This window comes from Gracilinanus agilis, chromosome 3 (genome assembly GCF_016433145.1).
Source record: "Gracilinanus agilis isolate LMUSP501 chromosome 3, AgileGrace, whole genome shotgun sequence".
Lineage (NCBI taxonomy): Eukaryota > Metazoa > Chordata > Mammalia > Didelphimorphia > Didelphidae > Gracilinanus > Gracilinanus agilis.
In genome coordinates, this window is record NC_058132.1 from 270,057,893 (window position 1) to 270,080,498 (window position 22,606).

General features: G+C 34.9%; 1 protein-coding gene across 1 annotated transcript in view; it reads right to left on the reverse strand.

Moving 5' to 3' along the window:
- Nucleotides 1–2,119: 2,119 nt before the first annotated feature.
- Nucleotides 2,120–22,606, reverse strand: part of GPD2 (glycerol-3-phosphate dehydrogenase 2) — a 191,745-nt gene continuing 171,258 nt past the window's right edge. Inside the window, exons 10-18 of the mRNA XM_044669859.1 lie at nucleotides 15,902–16,036; nucleotides 15,513–15,688; nucleotides 14,763–14,894; nucleotides 13,083–13,241; nucleotides 9,871–9,983; nucleotides 9,704–9,782; nucleotides 9,519–9,617; nucleotides 5,255–5,376; nucleotides 2,120–3,313 (exon numbers count right to left, since the gene is read on the reverse strand). Coding sequence (XP_044525794.1) covers nucleotides 3,310–3,313; nucleotides 5,255–5,376; nucleotides 9,519–9,617; nucleotides 9,704–9,782; nucleotides 9,871–9,983; nucleotides 13,083–13,241; nucleotides 14,763–14,894; nucleotides 15,513–15,688; nucleotides 15,902–16,036 — 1,019 coding nt within the window. The 3' untranslated portion in view covers nucleotides 2,120–3,309. The remainder of the gene's footprint in view (nucleotides 3,314–5,254; nucleotides 5,377–9,518; nucleotides 9,618–9,703; nucleotides 9,783–9,870; nucleotides 9,984–13,082; nucleotides 13,242–14,762; nucleotides 14,895–15,512; nucleotides 15,689–15,901; nucleotides 16,037–22,606) is intronic.

The following is a 22,606-nucleotide window of genomic DNA, read 5'->3' on the forward strand; positions in this document are numbered from 1 at the left end:
AGACAAACAGATGAAGGTAGCTTTGTAAAACCAGATTAAATGTGCCATATTTAGTTAGAGAAACAGGAAGAGGGGACTGGGGGGAGTCCAACATCAAACTAAATATAACAACACCAAAAAAAAAAAAGTATTACTATGAAGAAGTGGCTTTCTACTGTAAAGAAGAATCTCCCATAAACCAGTATATTTATCTTATGAACATCTATAGCAAAAGGAAGTCTACTATCTTCTTCTTCTTGGTATCCATTCCAAAATTAAGGACTAAGTCAATAAATAAAACCATATAAATTAAAGGAATCAGTTTGAAAAGTTTTTTTTTTATTAGGGATAGATTTTAAGAGGGTTTTTTTGGTCTTTTTTTTAATGGTAGCAGTTTTTGTAACCATACATAATTGGATCTATTGGGTTCATACGTCCAATGGTCAAATCAACTTGGTTCCAAGCTTTTAAAAATAGTTACGTTTTATATCATGCTCTAAATACACAAAACATAAGATTATGGCATTCATTCTTCATTTCTGTTAAGTTATAAAATTGCAAATATAAGTGAAGCAGGGTAAACACCTTAAATTTTACTAAAGTTGTAGATTCAATTGGTTAGAAAGGTAAGAAGGAACTGGAAGAAAAGATTTGTCCTATAATCTAGAGTCCTAAGCTACTGGGCACTTCAATGTCAAATTTTAAAAGGGAATAATAATAATAGCACCTACCTCCAAGGTTTTGAGGCTTAAATGAGATAATAATTGTAAAGTGCTTAACATAGTGTCTGGCTATATAAATGTTAGTTGTTGTTATTATTATCATTGTTATTATTATATGAAGGAGTGAAGCTTGCTCTGTTAATTCTCCTAAAACAGCATTTTACAAACAAATTCAATTCTTATAGGTTAAGTAATTAAGAGACTGAAAAACTATTGAGACTTAAAAAAAAGCCTCCACACAGAATTATTTTCTTTATTAAATATCCACATGAATATCTCCAGGGTTATTAAAGCTCTTATACATTTTATTGTACTCATTTCTGTTCAGAAGTTAGGTGGCTTATAAAGGGCCTAAAAATTTTTAAAGGCTTCACTATTTTTATTTAACAAGTAAAAATCTTTTCCTTGTGAGGGCATCATAGTCTGCTGATTTTTTCCCTTTCCCATGTCATTAGGAGAAGACTGAGACAGGTAGAAACTATCCATTTTAGGCAGCAACTAAAAAACACCTTTGTCAATAACATATTTCTTGCTTCTTTGAATACACCAAATTTCACAATCATTTTTAAAAGGTAAGATCAGCATATTCAGGCAAATTTTAATGCTACAATGATTTGACATGTTAGACCAATGGAAAAAAACGTATTCCACCCCAAAAGTTTCTTCCAGATGACTACCAGACTATTCATTATTAAAGCCTGTCTATAAACTCATACTTCTAAATATTATAACAACAATTTCACGGAATCTTCCGAAGAGCACATGTGCACTTGAACACACAATGCTTTCGTGCAGCAAGTCTAAACTATAAATGTTGAAGATATTCCCTTCTATATGTGTGAATTAAAAACCTATAAAATAATACAGGCATTCTAAAATTTGTGTTTAAACCGATAACAGCTTTACTGATTTACTGACAATGAAAATATATAGCATTTTTTCAGTCAGAGCATTTATCAACACTTGGCATCCCTGCACTAACTTGACATGTAAGATGATCAAAATGGATTATGTAATCTTTCCCATTCATTTCTATTGATTTTAGTTATGATAAAATTCATCAGTGTGCATGGGAACGCTTAGTCTGAAAGGCTCTGGTTGACAAAAAACCCAACAGAGCTGTAATAGGCTGGATGTAATTTTAAAACAGGATTGCACAAATATAGAACTCATGCCCTAAAGGCTTCAGCTACAAATTAATACAAATAATTCAGGCTATCTCATAAAAATTAAATCTGTCTAATGCAGAGATTTCACTTCTGATATAGCTCTGCAAAATTCAGAGCTAAAAAAATAACAAATAAATGTCATTTAAAAAATACAGTTTCTTAAAACATTTTTCAAACTTTTTTTTTTCCAACTTCAAGACTAATCAAAGTTATTTCTGTGACTGCCAGGAACATCAAAATGCCAGTGAGTGGACCATTTTAATCAGTTTTATTGATTCATGCTTTCAGTTCTTATTCAGTTAAAAACAAGGCACATTAAATACATCCTCTTATTGCTCTATAAATGCATGCAGCTCATTCTGTATATCAAAAGTAATAAATAATGGCAATAAAACACCAAGACAGTTATAAAAATGACAACCCAGCCTCAAACACAGTATTTAACAGTCCAATCTAGAACAATAACCTAACATAATACATAAAAGTGCCACATGTAAAAACATGCAGTATGTCTATCCACGCCAGCACAGCGCTTGTAGCTGTTGGTATTTTGTTTCTAGTTTCACACATAGTAAGGACGGTTTTCCCCTGGACCACCCATAGGACTGAAATAATGCAAAACAGTACAAAGATACAACTGCATTGGTTTCACCATTATTACATTCATATGCCAACAGCTTTTTCTTAAATACATAAAATGTGGGATAATTAATTCAATGATCGACCCTTGCATTTTTTAACCTATCAAAAATAAAAATGTAGTTTTGCCAGAGTACAAGAGAAAGCTAGCATTCCGCATACCACGAAGAAAGGCCAAACAAAGCCAGAATTTAAAGCAGAATAAAGGGGCATGCAGGAGAAATCCTGAAGTTCTACTCAGGATACATTGATTGAAATCAAGAAATGGTACACTGCTTATGTGGCAGACAACTATGGTCTATAAACAGGCCTTATTTTATTACTATTGCTACTACTATGGTGGAGAACTATTTTTGTTCACATCACCTACACAGTTTTCAACACAGACAGGATTTTTTTCAGCTCAACCCCTGTAAAAGTGTGTCCAAAAATCACTCCGTAAGACTAACTGGAATAGGTTTCAGGGAGGAGTCGATTTTTCCAAAAGTTATTATCAGGTATCCCCTCGAATGTTAATTTAAGACATGACACAAAAATGCCTGTATACTTTATTCACAGTTTGAAAAAAAAATGGTTGGCACCAGCCAATTCTCAAGACAAGTTTCTAGATCTCGTGAAGAAGTGCAGATTCAGACTCAGCAGATTTCAGAAGAAAACTGATGCAAGGCCTCACTCCCAGCTAAACATGCACAAGGCCTATCTAACAAATGCAGATCTAGCAAAGGAATCTGAGTTCCTAAGCAAAAGTCAATTTCCTACTGTATTAGGTTGAGGGAGATACAAGTCATCATTATCTTGATTTAACTAGAGGAAGAAAAAGAGAGGGAAACCAAACACACAAAATTACAATATTTCACCCCAGGCAAATACACACACACACACACACACACACACACACACACACACACACACACACACACACAAAATAAAGAATTTATTTTGAAAATAACTTTTCTGCCTGTCAGGGCTTTTTTAGGCTTTAGACAGATGAATTTATTATGTTTTCAGTGCAATACTGAGTTGTCCTATTTCTACCACCATTTAGAAAAATATTGGCTGGAATCTTAAAAGAAGACTGTCGCAGTGACATCCAGATGTATCATTGCCTTGATTGCATACTCCCTTATGACAAAGGCATAAACCTAAGCTCCTTGTGGGCAGGCTGTTTTCCATCTCTGTAGTCTTGTACAGTGCCGTCCAAGTAGTAGGCACTTAAAAAATGTTCACAGAATTGAAATGGTCTTTTTTTAAAAAAATGTATTTTGATTTAGACTACTGGCTTTTTTTATACCATTTAGAATCTTAATAGTGAAATAAATATGAGAGAGTTGACAAAGGAAGGCATTAAGATGCTGTCTTATGCTAAAAGGAAACATCTCTGTGCTTTGGTTTGTCCATTTGGGTACTGGATTTTAAAACTAAGACTTTCAGGCGTGGTAGTAAAAAGCTTCCCTCAAAGAGTGGTATTTGCTTCTATATACAGAACCTCATCCTTGCAAAAACTCAAATGGGTTCATTTCACACTAGGAAGAGCCAAGGGACAGCCTATCAGGTGAAGGTAGTTCAACTAGAAACCAAGTAGCTACAAAAATATGCCTAAACTGTCCTTCCTTAAAATATTAGGTTTTTTTCTTTAAGAGGACATAAGGGAAAACATGTTCAAGGATTAAAAAAATAACAACAGCACCATAACTTTGTGCTTGAGGTTAATATTTGGAATGAGCAAACTAAAGTATTTCATTTCTATTCTTCCGCCACTATTTCTCTGCTAAGTGCACAAAACCAGTGCAGCAGGGCTCAGTATAAACCAATATTAAGACAATATTACCTGCTCCCTCAAAAGTAAGATCTGGGGATTGAAACTTGTGCTTTTTATACATGTGCTAATAGAACTACATTTCTGCCATTAATTGTAGCATTACTATAAAGAGATGGAAATTTTGGGTTAATCCTTGTTACGCCCAAATGTGCCATTTCCATGCTAGTCTCAAAGCAAGGAAATCAAGGATCTTCCTGGCAACCTCAGCATTCAAAGAAAAACCAGCAGCCACTGTTAAAAAAAAAAAATGAACTGCCGAGATGAAACTATCACTGTAAGACTCAGTAAATGTCAATGCTATCCTTATCTATACCTGTGATTTGGGAAGCTTTCAGACTTTCTCTTTGTGGTTTGCTCCTGAAACCAGATCTAAACTTTTTTTTTTTTTTTTGAGTTTTGGCAGTCACACCTTGAAATAGAAAATTGAACAATATTGTGAAAGTAAGGCAAGGAGGACAAGGTGGAAGAAATCCTTGGAAACACTATCATTTCCAAAGGGGTCAGTCTTCATGCACCTTCTTTTTCAAGAGTAAAGGCTATCTAAAAGTTTAATGAACACAGGTAGGTGTCAGCAAATCTCCAAGTTCTTCCTTGAATTTCTGCCAAAACATCCTGCTCTGAAAATTCATAAAAGCATGTCCACTCTAACAGGCCAAAAGTAGAGTATTAAGATCTGCATTAAATATAAAGGTAAAATGCCCTTTTTATAAGCTATGCTGAAAGGCAACTACAAATCAGGGACAAACACAGAGATCTTAAGAAGTTTGGAATGTTTCCCAGTGATTAAAAAAAAATGGTAGCTACCCATATCCATTAGTTAGGAGAAGTAAGAGTTGTTTCTAGCACAGTGCTTTTTTTTTTTGTTGTTGTTGTTGTTTCTGTTATTTGTTGGCTTTTGTTTTGTTTTATAATCTGCTCAGACTCACAATCCTCCACAACTTCGATCCACTGGAATGGGAGACCTTGAATCCAGGTTTTCCTCTGCAGTCTTCATGAGTATTGCCAGACGGCTTCCAGATACCATTCCTTTTTGGACAGCACTCATCAGCTTAAAGAAACAGCATTCACCATGTTAGAATACACACAAATACACACACACACACCAGGCCATAGTATTCAATTCTGAAAGACACTTTAATAATTATTAAAACTGTAAGCTGAGATAAATGGGTTCTCTATCAAAAACCATAGCAGGTGCTACAGAGAGCAAAAGCAAAAAGATGCTTCCATGGTGGTGAAATTTCAATCAGTGGGGCAGGTAGATCATCATTTCTAGAGAAATGTCTATCTGAGCAAATCAATGTGTCTTTGAAAGCCAACCTCACTTGTTGCCATTATGTGTCTTCAAACCACTTGAGCTGTTGGAGAGTATCTTAAATACTGGATTTTTGAATTCCATTTGTTAAAATGAGAACAATCCTAGTGATGGTAGATAGACAAAACAGTCTCAATGACCGCATATTTAACAGGGGGAATGGAGTGGATGATACTGTACTTTACTCCTTCGGTATTTCTAAAGTCAACTTTCTTAAAGACTTTTCAAAGGAATTTTCATTTAAGTCCCTGAAACTAGACCCAAAAATCTACCTTAAAGAATTAATATACTCCACAGCTCACAGTTAGTTAATTAATTCCTTTTTTAGCCAATGGATAAAATTCTGATTAGTCTCAAAATTACATGCATTCAACAGGCAAGGGACTTGTTTTCATGTGGAAAAGCATTAGGCAATTATAAGTATTTTACATGTGGTTTTCCCCCTCTTTTTCCTATTCAAGACTGGCCAATTTTTCATGATTTGCTTTCCCTACCCCTATCTTCCCAAATACTTTTCTTTTAATTTTTTTGATTGCTCTGATCATTCATCATACCTAAAATATATCTAGCCACAGTGTTCCTTAATATATATTTACACATTTTGGATTGTACATTCCATTGCTTTTATATCTGAACAACTTCCAAGGACAGAAATGGACAAGTTAGTCCTAACACTGAAGAGTGTTTCAAAAGGCATTATTCAAAGGTTTGGATTGCTAATTACAATAGAGTCATAAAATTCTGAGCCTTTGAACTGTAAAGTCATACATCTATCACTGTCCCACCTAAGGATGATTAGAAATAGTCTTTATAGTCAATAAGATTAAGAAATAAATCTAGGGGGCAGCTGGGTAGACTCAGTGGATTGAGTGCCAAGCCCAGAGACCAGAGGTCCCAGGTTCAAATCTGATCTCAGACACTTCCCAGCTGTGTGACCCTGGGGCAAGTCACTTGACCCCCATTGCCCACCCTTACCACTCTTCTGCCTTAGAACCAATACACAGTATTGATTCTAAGAGGGAAGGGAAGGGCTTTAAATAAACAAACAAATAAATATAGGTTCCATATCTTCTAAAAATATTTTATATAAAAAGTAAAAAATATATAAAATAAAATACATTAAAATATTAAACATATAAAATATGCAACATATTTTATATGTAAATATATTATATAAAATATATAATAAAATATCAAACTATATTTTTCTCTAAAAAGTTTTTTAGCCTACTTTTACATCAACCTCGAAACTACACTATACTAAAAAGAAAAGGGGGCAATAGAGGGTAAAAGGATTAAAGGGTATAAGACAGATTCTAGTTTCAATCACTTGTGAGCATTTTAGAGAAAACATCCCAAATTCATTATTCAGCAAAAACCATTAAAATATGACCAGAAGTGTCAACTGTCAAGAATGTTTAAATCTTTTTAAAATAATTTTACTATTAATTTATTTTAATTTCTCTTATCTATTCAAATGTACCTTTTTTTAACCCTTACCTTTCCATAAATAGTTTATTGCTAAGACTAATATTAGTCTACAAGGACCTTAAACCCTATTGCAACAAATGACCATAAGGAGTGAAAATTATCTTTTTAAACAGAGTTGATTTGTATATGGCATCATGTCTAAAATACTGTCTTCTCTGTCATGATCCATAGTCAATTTTGAAGTTTTAAAATTGCTCAGATATGATTTTGTATAGTTAAATAGTTACAAGTTTCCATAGATCATATAGGGGATAGTTTCCTTAGCTCTAAAAAAAAAAGGCTTTAAATTACAGTATAACATTTTTATTTAGAACATATAATTTATGATGGAGAGTTGGAAAAGTCAAAGCCTGATCATCAAGAAATTCTATAAAAAACATGCAAAAGGATTTAATTTCTTAGCATCGATTTTTCCAACTACACTCCAATCAAATTAATTCAACTATTAAGTACCACAATTCATGACACTCATGATGTTAAGATCTCTAAACACAGCTAAGTGGAGTAACGTTAAGAACACTGGTGCTGACATTAGATGACCTCTGTTCAAATTCTAACAAATTCTCCATATGATCTTGGGCAAATTATTCAACCTCACTGAATCTCAATATCCTCATCTCTAAAATGGGAGTACTGATTGTGATAGAAGACTTCAATCAACCTTTCAACTCCAATGTAAATACACATTTTTTCAATATTAATTTTTAAAGTATTTTTGACATGTGAGAAAGCACATGACTTGATGGAAATTTTTCCAAAAATCTATAATAATACAAGTATTTTTCTGATAATTACTAAGAAAATGTATTCAATGGTTTCTATTTTTAAAGGCAAAATGAGAATCTTGATTCATTTTGAAGCCTGCCTGGGTTAAAGAATCAGTTTTAAGAAGAATGAAACTCTTTTTTGTAATGCTGGACACAACCTGTGGAAATTTTCTACATTTAGATTCAACAATGCTCTTATCTGCAGCTCATCTCCAGAGAGACAATTACCATTTCCTTTGCCTTGATCTTGTTTGTTTAACTTGACACAGTGAAGAAAGGGCTGACATTGACCAAAATCCCCAGCATTAATTTATCTCATGTTCAGCATTCATCATTGCCATGATGCAGCAAAGACCTGGCAGTCATTTGGAATACCTGCCCAAGAAAGACTACAAAAACAAACCTAGCTAGTAAGGAACAAATAAACTCTTCATATAAGTGGAGTGAAGTGGACTGATACAAATATATTACTTGTCTATATCTTTCTTTATAGGTGTTTGCGTGGATGAATGATCTTCAGGCCCAATTTCATTACTGAGTGAAAATCTGAAGTTTCTATCATCAATTAAAATTTTAAAGAATTGAGATTCAAGTTTGGAATTACAAAGAATATAAATATTTGAATTATATGCCATAACAGATATGGTCTTGAAATGAAAAAAAATATGTTCTTCCTATAGTTTGCTTCTCAAGTTTCAATCCCTATAAGAATACAATATAGTTTTTAAAATGTACTACACAATGCATAGCTAAGGTATCTTAAGGCATGACAGTTCGACATTTGATAAAGTGGGGCAAGGGTTACTCTAAAAGGGATATTGATTGGTTCTTTTAAAAAAATGATGCTCCTAGGTTAAATCCTTAACCCCAATGAGAACCTATATTTAATCTAAATGGCTCAGCACATTTGAGTGGTTCATTAATTTAATTAAGAGAAACATGAATTGCAAAGAGAAAGAAGAAATGTTCTGCCTCACGCAGGCCCTTCATTAGCTCAGATAGATTTATCTGATAAATCTATGGACACGGATTTGTCTATAGTCACAAATCAAGACTTTCTCTGATTTCTCCTTAAAACATCTATTTTTAGTGCTCTCCTTCCTCAACTCCCCAAATATTTCTGTATGAATGCATATGAATATATATATATATATATAAATTTTTGTGTACATATGTATATATATAGTTATATAAATATGGAGAGATGAATGTGTATGAGTATGCATGCACACGTATGTGTATAGAATATTAAGTGAATAAAAAGTAAGCCTTGAAGCCAGGAAGGCCAGATTCAAGTCTCATTTCTGACTGAAGGACCCTGGCCAAATCATTTAACCATTCAGGCAACCCTCAAGCAACTCTAATAATATAAATTGAAAAGAAGTTATTGATTGATAGGCAGATCCTTAAAACAGTCAAATCATAGGTCCAGTGTACACGTACACACGTATGTACACACACACACACACACACACAAGCATTTCTGACTTTTGAACTACTTCATTTCTCAGTGGACTGTGTAGTTAATGGTCTATTTCTTAGAACAAGTTAAACATTTCGTGACCAGAGATAAGTATATTTTTTCATTAAAAAAAAAAACAAGCAGCCACAACTCACCTGCAGAAATTCGTTGAGTTCAACCACTCCATTTTTATTCAAGTCTACTTCATTGAGAATTTCATGTAGTGTATTTTGATTCATTTGAACATTGATGCTCTAAATAAGAGTAAAGGTAGCATCAATTAAGCATTAATTCTAGTAATTTTATTAAAGATTTTGAAGGTACAAACAAACAAGGTTACCTCTAGCACCCGCTGAACATCAATTATGGTAATAAAGCCTTTTTGCTCTTTATCAAACATGTGAAATCTCTTCTTGTACCTGGAAAATAATGATTATTAATGGAAAAATTTGCTCACATCAGTCATTTTTTTAAGCCAGAGTAAAGGAAAATGTAAAAGATGGGTACCTTTCAATATCAGCAGGCTGGAGGCTAATTTCACAAAGATCTGTTAATTGCTCTGATCGAGACCTGTAGCCCATTTCATAGTATAGAAATCTTGTTGCACAATCGAGTTCCGCCTAAAATACAGATCACATCCCTAAAGCTCTATCAACTTCATCAATGACCAAGAGTTTGATAAGTCTTTATAGAATGAATGTACCTATTACCATACAAAGTACTGGGAGCAAATGTGAAATAATCCTTGCTCTTAAGGAGAGGAAATTCCAAAATCTAAATTCTTTTTATTTCCCCTAAGAAATAAAAGAAGGAATGTTTCCTTACTCAGTCCAAAATAATTTATTATATTTAGTAGTGGCTATGGTATCTGAAACATAAAGTTAGCAATGGCATAAAGTAAACAAGTACTTAAATAAGATGATACAAAATACTCCAATGCCCATTTCTTCACAAGGAGTGAAAATGAAGTCACAATATGACGTGGAATGTAGGAATCTGGCATAAGGACTTTCATGAAAATACTGAAAAAAAATGGGATCATGGGATGGAAGAGGATCCTTTAAGTCATCCTATCATGAATTCATCCATCTATTAATCAATCATTATTTCTTTAACATATTTGCAAAAAGCTATATTAGTTAAATAATCAAAATAAGACACCCTGTGACATAACATCTTGTTACTTCTTAGAACTACATGGAAAAATGGATATTTCTGTGCTTTCCCCAACTTTCTACAATATAGGACTGTGTGTTATTGATTCACTCCAAAGTTATGGGTGGAATGATTTGAATGTGCAGGAATAGAAAGAGAGCCCTGAGATCTGGTTGTGAGGAGATGTTGATTCAATTTGTGCCAGGAATTCAGACTGTGGGAGGTGAGATGGAGGAAGAGAATTCTATGAACTAGACTGGTCACATTCTACCCACTGGGAGACAGTAGATTTACTTTGAATTCTCATTCCTTGAGTGTGTTGGAGGTAAGGGCTTGAGAATTGTTCAGCAGATATTATTCTGGACATACTAGGTGGGAAAAAAAGCCTAAACCTATTCTTTGGGCTCTTGAAACAGGCTTAGAACATACTCCCTCATCATCACTACCTTGAAGAATCCTTTTCTCTCTTCAAAGTCTAGGTTTAGTGCCACTTTCTCTGCTAAGCTGTTCTGTTTCTTCTCTTCCCTTTCTCATATTTCCCTTGAACTGGATTTCTATTCTGCTTGCACTGTTCCCTAACTTGTATTAAAATTGCACAAGCACATACATTGCATAAGTGCAGAAAACAGGCCATTTTATTCTCTTCATAGATTTGATGCCTGACAGTGCCTTGCACATATAGAATGGGCTTAATCAATGTTTATTAAATTTTACTTTGAATTTAAGTTTCAGAAGTACTGATGACCATTGCAAGTGATTCTGATTATCTCACTCTATGTTGACTACTATTGTTACAAAAAACTAGTATTCATTCATTTACTCAACAAGCACTGATTTTACATTTACTCTATGCTAGGCATGCTACAAAGCATTAAGTATTCAAAGACAAAACAGAATAATTCTTGCCCTCAAGGAGGTTCTGTTTTCCAGAATGGAAACACTAATACAGATAAGTAAATAAAAACTACATACAAAATAAACACAAAGAATTGGGGGGGGGGATACTAGAAACTGGTGATTTGACTTTCAACACCAAATGGGAGTTTATGTTTAGTTAAAAAAAAAAGAAGAAGAACCAGTGGATATTCCTGAGTAGGGTAGTGCTAAGACTTGGACCTGTTGTTCAGGAATATCATTTTGGCAGCTAGAGGGAAAACAAACTGGAGATGAGAGAGACTGGAGGCAAGAAGGCCACATTAGAAGGATATTAAAACAGTTCAGATGTAAGGCAGTATTGTCAGGAAGACTCCAAATCCTGCTTCAGAATCTTAGTAGTTGTATGATCATGGTCAAGTCATTTATCTTATATAAGCCTCAATTTCTTTAGATTGTAAAATAAGGGAGTTGAACTCAATGACTTCTGAAGTCCATTCTTGTTTTAAATCTGCCATCTTATGAAGAGAAGTGTAAGAAAAGGGGAAAATATTTATTAAATGCCTATTGTTATGCTAGGCACTACATTAAGTGTTTCACAAATATTTTATCCTCACAATAACTCTTCTGAGGTAGATGCTACAATGATGCCCATTTTTCGGTTCATAAATCAAAGGCAGATGAAGGTTATGCAACTTGCCCAGCAACATATAGCTAATAAGTATAAGAGACAAGAATTTAACTCTGGTCTTCCTGACTCCAGGTCCAGTGCTTTACTCAGCTTTGATCCCATGATGCTAGCCTAAACTATGCTGGTCACCATTTGAGTAGAAAAAAAAATATTGTGAAGGCAGAATTAAAAAAAACTTAGCAACTAATTGGTTACAAGGAATGAGGAAAAGTCATTCCCCCCAAATTCAGATTTTACAAACTTGAATGACCACAAAGCTGTTGGTACCTAACCAGAAATTAGAAAGTATGGAAGAAGAGTTTTGAGTAAAAAATGAATTCTGTTCAGGACATGTTGAATTTAATTACTTAGTCACCTTTTCTTCTTGTTTTCCCTTTATTCTTTATTCCCCCCCTTAATTCACCCCAATATTTAGGACTATAGTTAGTCAGTTAGACCAAAACTTGTTCTTGGTATTGTTTTACAGTGGTTCTATTTGCTATGTGCATGGAAATAGCATCAAGGTAGACAAGTAATGCTGTGCTTCTGAAAATTACTATGGTTGGAGCTAATTGTAATCCATGAAAATAAAGTACTAAAAAACTTTCCTACTGAGACACTATACCTATCAGATTCGCCCTTAATAGTAATCTGTAAGACTACTTCTTTATATCTAAGCCTTAGCTTGGAATAAATTGGCTTTCTTTTGGTCTGAGGATATGGGATCAAAAATGAAGCTTCACTGAATAAGCACTTGAAGGTCTGGGAACAGGGCCATCATTTCATATTGCTTGTTAAGAGAATCATCTATAAGAACATTTTTGCTACTAAAGGGAAAAAGGTAAATTAGCAGAAAACAGGAGTTTCACTACACAGTACATTCTAAGAGGGTTATCAATGAAAATGTGTAGAATCTAATGGAGAATATTCTAACACCCACTAATATAGCAGAGTAGCCAATGTTTTATTTGGAAGCCAGTGTGCTTATTTGAAAAGTGTGGTAAAATTCTGTATTCATTACCTTTTTCCTTTCATCATTCCAATTCAATTCTCTTCCCATCAGTTCAACAATCTTAGGCAGAGCTTCCTCTGCAGCCTGGACATTCAGAAAGGCAAGTCGAGTACGGCGTGCAATGATATCCACTGCGGTGCATGCATATTCTTTAATTCCATATTTCACCTGTATTTGGCATTTTAAAAAAAGTTATTTTGTACCCAAAAGTTAAAAGGTAACTGACCACTTGCAAAAAATGTATATGTCAACAAAGGATAAAAGTTTGGTTTTCTACTTTTTGGGACCCCCAACTAATATAAGATGGGCAGTAATAGTGACTATGACTTCATGCTTCCTGAGAAATTATGATCTGAAAAGTTGACTCTCTGGAAAAGGGGTCTCTTCACTCTCAAATAACATGGAATAAAAATGCAAATCTCCTCTGCCTCTCATTTGCCACCTCATTACATGAGCAGAAAGGATGTACTCTCTGCTTATGTGGAGTATAGAGGTTATTTATTCAATTATTTTCTTTGTAGAAAGAGCAGGAAATCCCTCTCAAAGGATAATTCACTTCCCAGTTCCATGTGATCTTGATCCTCAGTTTCTTCATATGTAAAATGGAAGGGCTAGATGAAATATGGTTTCTAAAGTCCCTTCCAGCCCAAATCTATGATCCCATAACTCATATTTTATCCAAATCCTATAATTCTATGATCTGTAGACTTCTTAAATTTGGTCCACATAGTATTTCCTGACTTAGATTGTAAATAACCAGATGGTAAGAATTTTGCATTTACACATACACTTAATAACATTCCTTGAGACGACAATAAAACATATTATAACAGCAATAAAATATGTGAGTGCACAGTGTGCAAAGCACTGTGTTGGGTATTATGGGCGATACAAAAGAAGTACAAGATAGCATCCCTGCCTTCAAGGAATTAATCCTCTTTTTGGGTAGGCAATATATAAACATTGGAAAGCTTTAAATAACAATTTAAGACACCATAAGGAATGTCACAAAATAGGATGTGATTAAATTTCAAATGAGTGGTACAGATATGTCCTAGGAGATCCAAAAAGGAAGACTTCACTATGGATTAACGTGATTTGTCAAAGTCTAATATTAGCAGGGTCTTAAACTGGTCCTGTGATTGATCAACTGTGATAGACTTAGCTACTCTCAGCAATACAATGATCCAGGACAATTCTGAGGAACTTATGACAAAGAATGCGATCCACCTCCAGAAAAAGAACTGTTGGATTCAGAATGCAGATGAATGCTTAAGTTTATTTGGGCTTTGATTTTATATGATTATTGTCTTACAAAAATGAAAAATATGGAAATGTGTTTTGCATGATAATATATGTATAACACAGAAAAAAAGCATTTATTAAGTACTATATTTAAAGCATTGTATCAAGAAATAGAGATAAAAAGAAGATAGAGGGGGAAAAAATAATAAACTGGTCCTTAAAGGATTGTCAGTTTTTTGTAATTACTTTAATTCAGATTACCACCATTCTCTCAAATGTTAGAATTAAATGTAAAAGGTAACTAAAAAGATCACAGTTGTGTGGTTATCTATTTCAGATTTTGGCAGGTGTTCAAGACTAAATTTAGAGCCAGCAGTGTCTTAATTTGAGGGAGGAGGAGAATAAAAAAAAAAAAAGATCACTAAGAACCAGCCAATTACATACCTCTGCTTCAATGTATGGGAATTCAGACACAAGACGCACTCCAACGATGGGCCACCTTTTTCCAGTTACACATGCTATTTTGGCTACCTCGAAGGCCTTGTCACCATAAGTGGAAGCAAGATGCTGAGCTACCTATAGAAAGGAAATCACATTAAGCAAAGACCTTGACTATCACAACCTCCTAGGTAAAAAGTAAAACCAAACAAAAACATGTGTAAGCACTTCTTGTCAAGTGATACCACAGTATGTAACAAATTGGTTTAGGGGAGTATTCGATTCTGATTGTGTGGGAGGACATTCCTTGAGCTCTGGATGCTTAGACTAGCACTAAAGCTAAGATGCATGTATCACTGTTATCAGTGAATAATGATGCTTCAGATTCAGTCTATCTTGAGAATCACATTTGAAGAATAGATTCAGCTGGTCTTGAGGGGGATAACAAAGTTAGGATACCATGCCAACTATTTAAAAAAGTAAATAGATAAAATAGGAAAATATAGGCAGAAAACCTATTATGGAATCAATTTAGAAAAAAAGAATGTAAATTGTCAGATGTACTAGTTAAAAAAAGAGATGGAATCTCTCTCTGTCTCTCTCTCACAGATTACTGGTTATCATAGGAATCTATTGTTCATAAATGTGTACTCGTCAAATGTAACTATGCACAAGAGAGGGCATAGTTTAGCTAATTTTGTTATTTTTCAAAATCTATTTAAGCAAAGAGGAAGATGAAATGCAATAAACACATACCTCACTTTCAAGTCCATAATCCTGAACCAGTCTAATGTACAAAGTAGGGCTCCAATCCCTACCACCCTGCAGAAAAAGCCCAACTGTCTTACATGGCCCTGCTCTAAAATTGTGATTTTTGATAGCAGTATCTATGGTATCTTCAGCCATGGCACGGTAAGTTGTCCATTTTCCACCTGAAAACAACATATATAAGCAAATAGGTCACTAGATTATCATACTACTCAGGTTTTGATTTTTTTTTCTTAAAATTTACCACTTACTCATGGCAATATAAAATAATGGTATTGATTCAGATTGGAATAATGGCATTAATTCAGATTCCACAAGGTAAAATCTTTCCATTGGAACCTATCATCTGAGATTCAGGAAACATCAGTTTTCCATACCTGCTATGGTAATAAGGCCACTCTTGCTGGTATCAACAACATGATTCCGAGAGATTGACTTGGTATCTTTAGATTTAGGATCTATAACAAGGGGCCGAATTCCACTCCAAGCTGCTAGGACATCCCCTCTTCTCACTGTGAAGAATAAAAATAAGGGCTGAGGGTTCAAATTCATTGGCATGTTAAAAAAAACTAGAATGATGGTTAAAAAGTAGGATGAAATTATAAACAACAGAAACGGAGAATAATGTGAACTCAGAAAGTGGGAATAGCCTTAAATATAAGATGGAAATGATTGGCCAGGTGTCAAGTTGAACAGAAAAACAACCCAGAGGTAATAATGAATATGAATTAAAGTAATGATCCTATTAATGCTTAAATGATATTAACCTGAACAAAATGATCATTATTTTTAAAAAGAGTTTAGTACTTGAGAAAATGCTGATGGGAATATAAAATAATAATCAAGAGAAACCAATTATCAACATATTCCTCCAAAAGGAGAAATCTAGGAGAAAGAACTGCCCCTCCAAGTACTCCTGAAATTCAAAAGCCTTATAACTCATTAAAGATTCTATTTCCTAAAACTTTTATCCCCCTACTCCTTTTCTATTTCCTATGAGAGAAAACAAAATTTCCTTAAACATTCGTTAAGCTGAACAGGTCTAGGGGACCAAAGAATTTTACCATTTAACAATTTATTCTTCTTGGGGGAATCCTTTCAATATTTGTTTTTCAAGTCAAGAAGGCACTATTCTTTCTTGTTACTTTTTCTTTCCTTCTGCTGCTACTATCTTTATATGAACTCTTCCCAGCTCATAATGTTTGAAGAATATCATTTTTAGGAGGAAAGAAAGTTATTTAAATGGATACTTGTATCCTTTAAGGATGTTGCCTAAATATAATGTATATTTACAGAGATGCTCAAAGATTCACAAAGCGCTTCCCTCAAATAAGCCCTAGGAAGGAGAAAGTACAATTACTATTATTCCCATTTCATAGATGAGAACACTGTGGCTCAGGAAGGTGAAATCAGTTGCCAGAGGTCACCCAGGTAGGACTGGGGTCAAATTCATGTTTCTATGGAACCATAGGCTCATAGATTTAAAGATAGAAATGCCTACAGAGATCATCCAATTCATTCATTCTTTCTCATTTAACACAAGATAAAATTGAAGCCTAGAGAGACTAGTGACTGGCCCAATATTACAAATATGCAAAGGGCAGGACCAGCATTTGAATTCCAAATCCAGTGCCATAATGACCCTCTCTAAGTTTACTATACCTTCCATCACACCATTTGGCCTTTTTGTAGGAATTCTCTCCATCATCACGCTGACATTTTACCATCACCTTCTGTAAGGTGGTCCCACTTCCACTGGTTCTCTTCCCTCACCTCTGATTTCCTTCTCTCATCTGGTACTCCTCCTTTCCCTTTGGAGTTCTGCTTACTAATTCCTTTATCCAAATATATAATTTCCCTCCCATTTTCCTTCTCATTCAAATATATTCCCCTTTCTCTTCCCCTTCAATGAGTCCTGTTCATTGGTTTTTAAATGTTCATTTTTATATGCCTTTTCAAAAAGTATTTCTAACATTCTATTATTATCCTTCCCTTTCTTCTGTTTACTCTAGATCCTCATTCTCTGATTCACAACCCTTAAAATCAACTATTCTTTCCTTTTCTCTGTATTCCTCATCCAATCATAGCTTCCATCCTAGGCTCTTCCTTCTATGTGGTTCCTGCCACTACCTTGTAGAGCTTGCCCCATACATTCCCCCTTCTCCATTTTGCCTCATGCCAAGAATTTTGCCAATTAAGTGTCAGAGAGGATACTAGGCCATAGCAGGGCCCCAATTCCACCTCATCTCTAATTATGCAGTCCACTATTGCTCTCTACCCTCCCCTGCTTACCTAGAGGAGTCAGGTCTGTGAGGTCATGGAGATCGGAGAAAATGTCTAAGTACTCCATCTTGTTGCTCACATAGCCCAGAAGAAATATTTTTCTTTATGAAAAAATCATACTATACTACCATATATAAATCATAATATACTACATATTAGTGATTTAGGCTTAAGAGTGTCTAAGTCTCCCCATTTCAATAGGGCACAGAGGAAGCAGAATAGATCCAGAAGCACATATTTGCATTTTATCACTTTGTATTTATATTGTAATATATTTATATACATACTTATATTCTCTTCCAGTAGAACATAAGTTCTCTGCAAGTAGGAATTGTTTCATTCATGCACATGTCTGGTACCTTTTGTTGTTCAATCATTTTTCAGTCATATCTGACCCTTCATGACCCCATTTGAAGTTTTCTTGGCAAAGATACCATAGTGGTTTGCCATTTCCTTCTCCAGCTCATTGTATGGATGAGAAACTGGGTCAAACATGCATAAGTGACTTGCCCAGGGTCTCATAGCTAGGAAGTGTCTGAGGCGAGGTTTGAACCCCAAACATACTCCAAGTCCAGCATTCTATCCACTGTAAAACCTATCTGCCCACCTGACGCAGAATACATGTTTAATAAATGTTTACTGACTGATTGATTTCTTGTATTCTCAAGGCCTAGCACAGTGTCTGCCACATTGTAGGCACTTAGTAAATACTAGTTGATTGACTGAAGTCAAAAAGTAGAAGATGTGATTATAATTGCGAAGGCTTACATTAGTAGGTAGCCTTAATTAAGTGGACCCAAATATCACAAGTCCTTGTTGAAGTCAGAAGACTACCTAATGGATTTCAAAACTAGAATTAAAAAAATTTATGATAGTGGAGTTGATCATCTGTTCCTCTGTAGATGATAAGATTTAAAAAGTAATGTTATGTATTTCAAGAAGAGGCAGTTAGGTTAGACAGATGGAAGAACCTTTCTACCTAAGAGGATGTGAGATACTGAAATTCCATGGTGTAGAATTTCTTTTGTAAAGAATTTTAAAACTGGTGGAATATTTTAACTACAACCAGGTGAGCATATGTAGAGAATGTTTTGGGTGGTATCTTTAGTTTATTTAGAGTGTTGGAGCTATCATAAGTTGCTGAGGTGTGGTTTGTTCGCTTGTTTTTTGTTTTGTTTTGGTTTTTGCAGGGGAGTGGGATAGGAGTGGGGGTAAAAACCTACAGCAAATAGTGCACACATTTCTCATGACTTTGAATTTTTATCACTGCTCAAATTTGTAAACATAAATGAGGTACCACAAATACATTGGAAAGATCTCAGTGAATGGGAAGAAGTAGAGAGAATGAGAAAGAAAGAGAGAGACAGAGAGAGCAATCCTCAGAAAAAGAAAAGAGTACTTGAAATCACACAAACATACATAGAAAAACTACATTAATTATGTTCAGTATACACGTATATAGAAACACTATTTTTCCTCCTCCTGACCAAATCAATGGAACACTAGTGAAGAAAGCCTGTCCCTAACCACCCTTTAGAGCAATTCTTTTGCTGAATGACTGCAGATCAACATAAAATTTCCAAAGGCTGTGTTCTATTCCTAGCTCTTCCATTCCACTAAGTCACTTCCTGGATATTTGTTTGTTTTCATTTTTTTTTTTTACAGCACTGTATTCTTTTTCTCTTCTACTACTTCTTACTTTTAACATCTCTACTGAAAAAAAAAACAGAACAGAAAAACATTAACTAACATAGTTAAGAAAAACAATCTCCCACACTAGTCACATCCAAAAGTCCAAAAGTATATGCCTCATTCTGCAGCCTATATCTATCGCCTCCTTGTCAGTAGATGGGAACATGCTTCATCATTGCTCTCTGGAATCACCGTTAGTCATTGCATTGATCAGGGTTCCTAATAAATCTTTCAAAGCTCTTTGTCTTTACAATGTTGTTACTACAGACACTCTTCTCCTGGCTGTGCTCCCTTCACTGTACATCAGTGATTCCCAAAGTGGGTGCCACCGCCCCCTGGTGGGTGCTACAGCGATCCAGGGGAGCAGTGACGGCCACAAGGGCATTTATCTTTCCTATTAATTGTCATTAAAAATTTTTAAATTAATTTCCAGGGGCTTAATATTTTTTCTGGAAAGGGAGTGGTAGGCTAAAAGAGTTTGGGAATCACTTACATTAATGCCACTGTATCTTTCCAGATCAAGGTCCTACTACATCTAGATATTATGCACTTAGATCAAAATACGCTGCTTTCTTGGCCCTGTATACATCATTTTCTTCCATGCCTCTGTACAGAATCACACAGTTTATGTGAAGGATATGAATCTGAATAATATAAAGGGAATGCAGAGCCTAAATTACTCTCTGCTCCCCTTCTGCCTATCAAATTTTCAAGCCTAGTTCAAATGTCATCTCTTCCATGACGTCTTCTCTCCCCACCCACCACCTCTGGACATCATTATGACCCTCCCCTGCAGACTCCAAATTATATTATATTCTCTATGTCTCTGAAACAAATAGATACCATGGTTTCTACGTATATTTCTTAACCTCCTCTTAGTCTAAAAGCTTAATGATGACAGGAGTTTTTTTTTTTATCAAGACAGTATCTTTCCCGAGGTCCTAACACATTGTTGGTGTTTGATATTTGATATACTGAATCTATCAATATTTTAAAAAGCACCTTTCATATATCAAATAATTTTTTTCCAGTCAAACTGAATTGGTGGTAATGTCATAGTGCTCTGTCTTTTGAGAAATATAGAAAGAACTCAAGATAAAAGGTAAGAATATTCAACTTTTTCAATAAATAGTACTACAAAGTCATTTTCTTTCAGTCATTTTCACCTTCCTCACCAGAAAATGAAATTTCACTTCCTTTTCATTCTTGTTTTTTAATTCCTTTATCCTATAATCTTTGGCATTAACATTTCCATTAAAATAGGTTTTTAAAATTATTTAGGAGAAGACTTAGATGTGTTAGGCTAATATAGAAATTTTAACCCTTCAAATAGATCATTGTTTTGAGTACCAGAACACAGAGATTTAATTTAAAAAGCACAAGTTTTGTGTTTAAATAGAAATATTAAGTCAAATATTATATACACTGTATATCCTAGAGGACAGAGTTCTGGATTTCTCATCAGAAAGACCTGGTCTCAAATCCCCCCTCCCACAGTTGCTATGTGATCCTCAGTAAACTGCTTGCCTTCTCTCAGCCTCAGTTTCCTCATCTGTAAAATGGGGATAATAAAACTAGCATTTCCTTCACAGGGTGAAATTATGTGAAGGACTTTGCAAACTTTTAAGTGCTGCATAAACATGCTGCTGTTATCATGATTGTTATTATTACCTTATTAAATTAACAATTCAGAAGTCACAATTCTAAAACATTTGATAAAATAGTCTGGATTTACAATCGCAGACTACATGCTGCTGGTAGAATTTTAACTCAACTGAATTGAGTTCTTATTGCCACTTCAATTATATTAACACAGTGTTGAGACTGAATTTATTTATAAAAATAAAGAACGTCTGGAAGCCAAGTTAAGGAAAATATCAAAATTAAATACTTAAAATATAAAGTAGCCTATAGGGTACTTCACCTTAATTGGCTACAGTCTCTGTGGCTGGTTTAAAAAGAAGTCTTCAGTCAATCTGAAGGCTATAAGCCAATGCCATACATACACATAAGTTCAAGGCTTCCTACTGAAGAGGTTATCTGGGAAATGGTTTTAATTGATATAATTTTATTAAAAGTAAATCTGAGGGAAGCTAGATGGCTCAGTGGATAGAGTAGTAGACCTAGAAATGAGAGGTCCTAGATTCAATTCTAAGACAGATAATAAGGGTTAAAAAAAAAAGTAAATCTTTTTTACACAACGGTCTAAAACCACTTATGACAAACAGATGTGTGATCTCAAGAGATTTGGGTGCACTGAATAATGAAGATCACTGTCCATACTGGCTCTCTCCTACTTTTCTAATCTTCTTAGATCTCATGCTTGGCTATCACTGTTCTGGGAACAAGACACTCCATTGCCCAACTCTAGGCATTTTCACTGGCTGTTCCTCATGCATGAGCTGTTCTTCTTCCTCATCCCCGAGTCTTCCCTTCCCTGGCTTCGGGTTGCAACTAGCAGTCTCATATTCTATGTGAAGCCTTTCCTGATTTCCAGTAATGCTAGTGCTTCCCTCTATAGATTATATCTATCTATCTACCTCTCTGATCTATCTAGGTCTTGTTTATGCAGGATCTTGTTTGTATCTGTTTGTATATTCGCCTTGTGTGCATCTTGTATGTGTCTTTTTTGCAGTTTTCATATTGCTCTCCCCCCAATTAGAATGAGAGTTCCTTGGGAGCAGAATCGATCTTAGTGCTTAGCCTGGTGCTTCGGACTTAGCAGGCAAACTTGCTAAGTGCTCCCTGATGGCTTGAAGAGGGAGCTCAGGTCCCCCATGACTGGCAAGCTTCAATTCTCCTGGGGTGGTTTGGATGATTCCTTTACAGGAAGGGCTTGAGGGACAAAGGAGTGCTATTGCCAGCACGCAACTTACTTTCTAGTAGCAAGAGGAAGCTGCTGTGAAATAACAAAGATAAATGTGTATTTAGTTGGAAAAAGGGGATCCCTTAGCTGACTTGATGGTAGTTCTAAGTTCCTGGATGGGGGTAATGGAAAGTTTTTAATTAAAAATCATTAAAGGGAGGAAGGAAGGAAGGAAGGAAGGAAGGAAGGAAGGAAGGAAGGAAGGAAGGAAGGAAGGAAGGAAGGAAGGAAGGAAGGAAGG